The 4,986-nt window shown below is 48.0% G+C and overlaps 1 protein-coding gene across 1 annotated transcript; it reads left to right on the top strand.

Annotated features, from left to right (window-relative positions):
- The first annotated feature begins 3,192 nt into the window (after positions 1-3,192).
- Positions 3,193-4,986, top strand: LOC147919875 (uncharacterized). The gene is made up of 2 exons (XM_087504148.1): positions 3,193-4,468; positions 4,640-4,986. The coding sequence occupies exons 1-2, from the start codon at positions 3,193-3,195 to the stop codon at positions 4,984-4,986; spliced, it is 1,623 nt and encodes a 540-aa protein (XP_087360274.1).

Raw genomic sequence — 4,986 nt, forward strand, 5'->3', positions numbered from 1 at the left:
TACGACACAACCCAATACTCCCCCTCACGTTAGAGCATGAGGTGGTTGAATGTCTAACTTGGACATAATCTCAAAAAACTGAACACGTCTGAGAGCTTTGGTTAAGATATCGGCTAGTTGATCTTTAGTACCAATGTGAGATGTTTCAATAGTCCCATCAGTGACTGCGTCACGCACCGCATGACAATCTAACTCAAATGTGTTTTGTATGCACATGAAAAATTAGATTTGCAGTAATATGAATAGCAATTTTACTGTCACAGAAGAAACATGTTGGAGAATTTTGTTCGATACCCAATTATTTAAACAAAGGGTGAAGCCATTTGACTTCATGTAGACCAGCCGCCATGGCCCATTACTCGGATTCAGCAGAAGAATGAGACACTCTCTTTTGCTTCTTTGTCTTCCAAGCAATCGGAGAACCTTCAAGCATGACAACAAACACACTCAAAGAATGTTGTGTTAATGGACAAGTATTCCAAACAGAGTCACAATAGATTGTAAGATTGAGCTATGGGTCTGATTGTAGAAGGATAATGTGAGCTTGAGATCCTTTCATGAATCAAACAACACGAAGACCTGCATCTAAATGAGCTTCACGAGGTTTCTGCATCTAAATGAGGTTTCTGCATTAAACTTGGCACATGAAGAACATTCAACAAAGAAACTGTGATGGATAAGGGAAAGAATCCCACACACGACGCAAACGTTTTTACTTCCATCTGCAAAACCAACCGAGCAAGGCGCAATCTGCTCTATATTCATAAGAAGAGATATATTACCGTCATGTGATGTGATGCTCCTGTATATAGAATAACATCACCAAGATCCTTCTTACCAGACAACTTGTCAGTGCCATTGTTGCTTGATTTTTCCAAAAGCATTTGTTATAGTGTCTTCAACTGTCCAGGCGTGAACTCAGGAAAAACAGAAGCATTTGAAGTTGTTACGTGCGTTGCAGTCACTTGACCTCTGCCACGTCCAGCTCCTCTTCCTCCCTGTCCACGACCACTACCTTTACCTTGACCACGATCGCCCCACCATTCAAGAACCCCAACAATTTGCCAACAGTCCCGATTTGTATGACCTGTTCTCTCGCAATGCGAACAAATCATTTTGTTTCCTGGCTTCAAATTTGATGGAGAGTCAAACTTATTGCCACCATGATGATCAGATCTGCTCACATATCCAACAGCTTCTGATGTGATCGCAGGACGCGACCTCAGCCAAGAAGACCAAGACACGCCGGACGCGACCGAGACGCCTGACCAAGACGCATCGGATGCGACCAGGGCAACCTCTTCAGACGCGGCCAAGGCTCCAACGATCCTTCCCGGAGCCACCACACGTTCCAAGAGCTCAGCAAAGGCGGCCAAACAGCGGCTCAACCTATTTGTCCGAACCTACGTCCAACACCAGCCACCCCACGAAGACTCCGAAGGCTCAGTCCGCTTAGTCTTCACTCTTACCCAAGAGTGAAGACGGTCAAGTCGTTAAGCAAGGAAGTGTACTCTTTTTCCTCACTCCGGGTTTGTCCCAATGGGTTTACCGGAGGAGGTTTTAACGAGGCATGGAGCTAAACGCAAAACGCCTAAAGGCTAAGTTGCTTCACGCGCAAGGCCAAGGCGGTTATCTCTCTTTCCCTCTTATTTTTGGTTTAATTTCGAACTTGAGAATATTCTCTTTTGATCCTATGTTTGTGAACGTTGGAGAGTGTTTGTGGCTAAGCGTGTTAGTCAAAAGGAGGCGATGTGTTCTCTTTGTAAAGGGGACACGTCAAAAGGACGATGTGCGGATCAAGATGAATCCGCGTGTCCTTAAGCTCCTATCTAGACCTAGCTATTTAAACTCTCCTTAAGCCCTTGTTCCTCCTTAGACTTGTATGAAAATAAAACTTTTCCTCAAGAGAGATTCTTGAAACTTGTCTCACTCTTCTCTTTCTTCAATCCGGGATTGAACCTTGAGAAAACCCTAACAAGCCGCGAACCGGGTTCGCCCTTGTTAGCGACCGTATCAAGAGGAGAGCCAAACCTCTTGTATCGTCAATCGATCCATCCGTATTTCCCCTCACCTCGTTTCCATCTGTCCTCTTCTTAAACTCGAGTCCTCTTTCATCTTTCTCGAGCCCCCTCGAACCACCTCAAATCATTCCCGCTATCGTTTCCTTCGAAGACGTCCACCCGCTCGTTCCGCATCCGTACTGTCCGATTGAACCGTTCGTGGCTTCCCGAAGTATCTCCCGAACGGCTCGTTTGAATTCCTTCAAACTCCGTTTCCCTTGTTTGATTCTCTCCTAGATCCGAAGCCCATAACCTCGGCCAAGAAAAGCTTCACCGACTGAAAGTTGACCGAGAGCTCAAGCCGCGTCCGTACCGCGATCGTATCGTGACCGTGTCCCCGGGTCACATCAGCTTGGTATCAGAGCTTCAAAGCTCCTAAAAGGTTGTTTCTTTCCAGAACTCTCTGTTCCTTTAAAGTTTCAATCTTTGAGTTTAAAGCTTGCATCTTTTAGCTCCATAGGACTCGCTTGTTCTTTTTGGTCTAATTTGGTGCATGCTTAGGATTGTCTTTCGTCCGCTTAGGTTGTTAGAATTCGCATTTGTTCTTCGTGTTCATATCTCTGTTCCTTTGTGTTCTTGCGAGCTCACTTTTAGATCCATAAAGCTAGTTTCGCGTTTAGTTTTTGTGTTTCCGGTCTTAGGCATAAAGCAATTCTTGTCGCGTAGCACTTTTACTTTTGCTTTTGCTTTATTTGTTTTAGTCATAGGATTGCATGTGTCATAGCTGTCCTCAATCATTGTTAGTGAAACGAATCTTTGTGTGGTCCTCTTGAGTGTGTGAGACTCACGTGTGGTATTCTTTTTGCGAGGTTTAAATTCAAACTTATACCGCGGAGCCACGCCACGTCACAAACAACCAGTCCGTACGATGGCCGAAGAAATTCCACCAGCGCCACCAGAGATTGGTGTCACCCTTGCCGCATTACGAACCGGCCTAGAGCCACTAGCTGATCGCCTCACGAGGATTGAACTTATGAATCCTCCTCGCGAAGATCCGTTACCCGCGAGGCGACCACGACGCGAGCCGGTGAGTGATCAGTCCGATGAGGACTTTGAACCGAGGCCTAGACGATGACACCGCTATGATGATCAAGACGACGAAGGTCCGAGATGTTATGAGCCGCACCACAAGATGGTCCCACCAACGTTCGCAGGCAAGTCAGACCCCGAGGCCTATCTTGAATGGGAAAGTCGCATGGACCACTTATACTCGTGCCATGCCTATCCGGAGCTACGAAAGGTCCAATATGCGGTGGCACAATTCACCGATCACGCCCTTACCTGGTGGGATCGACTGGAAGCTGAACAACGACGCAACCGCGACCGACCTATCACTGTTTGGGAGGTCTTGAAAGCAGAGATGCGAAGGCGCTACGTGCCTCCCTACTACCACCGCGAGCTCCAGAAGAAGTTTCGGCGACTAACGCAAGGTGCACGGAACGTGGAGGAGTATTACGAAGAATTTGAACACTTGCGCAACCGGTTGCAAGTCGATGACTCCGAAGAGTCACTCATGGCTCAGTTCTTGGACGGATTGCAAGAACGCATTGCACGCAAGGTCGAGCGCCAACCCTATCAAACCTTTGAGGAGTTATTGCATCTCTCGGTGAAAATTGAGACTCAAATCAAGAAGAAGAGCGCCTCGGCGCCTCGTGGCCGAACTCAAGGAGCTACCAATTGGACTCCTAACGCGTCGCCATCAAACCGATTGCCGGAAAAACCAAAGGCGACCAGCGCGGACTCGAGATTCAAACCTAGGGAGCCAGCCACCAATGAGCGCCAAGATCCGCGACGCAACACCACCGACGTCCGGAGCCGCGACATTGTATGTTTCAAGTGTCAAGGGAGAGGCCATTACGCTCGTGATTGTCCGAACGCACGGACGATGATACTGACTGAGGCTGGCGAGATCGAGTCCGACGATGAGGCCACTGAAGAAATGGTGCGAGGAGAAACCGAGCTGGAAGAAGCTGTTGCGGGACCCGAGGTCGGAGAACTGCTCATGATACGCCGCATCCTGAACGCCGGTGTAGCCACGGATGACGCCAACCAACGTGACCACATTTTCCACACGAGATGCACTGTAAGTGGTCGCGTTTGTGGCTTGATCATAGATGGAGGTTCTTGCACTAATGTGGCAAGTTCCAGTCTTGTCAAGAAACTTTCTCTTGAAGCCACAAACCACCCTCGCCCTTATCGCTTGAGATGGTTAAATGATAAGACCGTGATCCAAGTAAAGGAACAAGTCATTGTCCCATTCAGTATCGGTCCATATAAGGATCAAGTCCTTTGTGAAGTGGTGCCTATGCAATCTAGCCACCTCTTATTGGGGCGCCCATGGCAGTTTGATAAGCGCACCACACACTGCGGCCATACTAACCAATACTTTTTCGTTCATGACAACAAACGTATTTGCTTGAAACCCTTGAGCCCCACGCAAGTACATGAAATGCAAGACAAGTTGTGTAAAGACTCGAACGATAAAAAGAATTTCCTGATTCAATATGGTGATGTTAGAAAGTCCCTTAAGGACTCAGCCCAAGTGATTTTGATGTTGTTTCGAGATGCATTGCTTTCAGGTCTTGATGGTTCACAAGAAGCCTTACCGGAGGTCATACGCGGCGTCCTCAAGCGATTCGCTGATGTGTTCCCCGAAGAACTCCCCGAAGGCCTACCACCGATCAGAGGCATCGAACATCAGATCGATCTAGTTCCAGGAGCGCAGCTTCCCAACCGGCCAGCCTACCGTGTCAACCCCGAAGAGGTGAAGGAGCTTGAGCGACAAGTCAAAGAGCTCATGGCGCAAGGTTACGTCCGAGAGAGTTTGAGTCCGTGTGCTGTACCAGTGCTACTAGTCCCGAAGAAAGACGGATCATGGAGGATGTGCGTTGACTGCCGAGCCGTCAACAACATCACTATCACATAA

This window comes from Camelina sativa, chromosome 20 (genome assembly GCF_030686135.1).
Source record: "Camelina sativa cultivar CO46 ecotype springtype chromosome 20, ASM3068613v1".
Taxonomy (NCBI): domain Eukaryota; kingdom Viridiplantae; phylum Streptophyta; class Magnoliopsida; order Brassicales; family Brassicaceae; genus Camelina; species Camelina sativa.

Coding starts and splice junctions, on each gene's coding strand:
- LOC147919875 (XM_087504148.1), top strand. CDS start 3,193: ATGGTCCCACCAACGTTCGCAGGCAAGTCAGACCCCGAGGCCTATCTT. Junction 4,469..4,639: donor TTTCGTTCATGACAACAAAC/GTATTTGCTTGA, acceptor CATTGCTTTCAG/GTCTTGATGGTTCACAAGAA.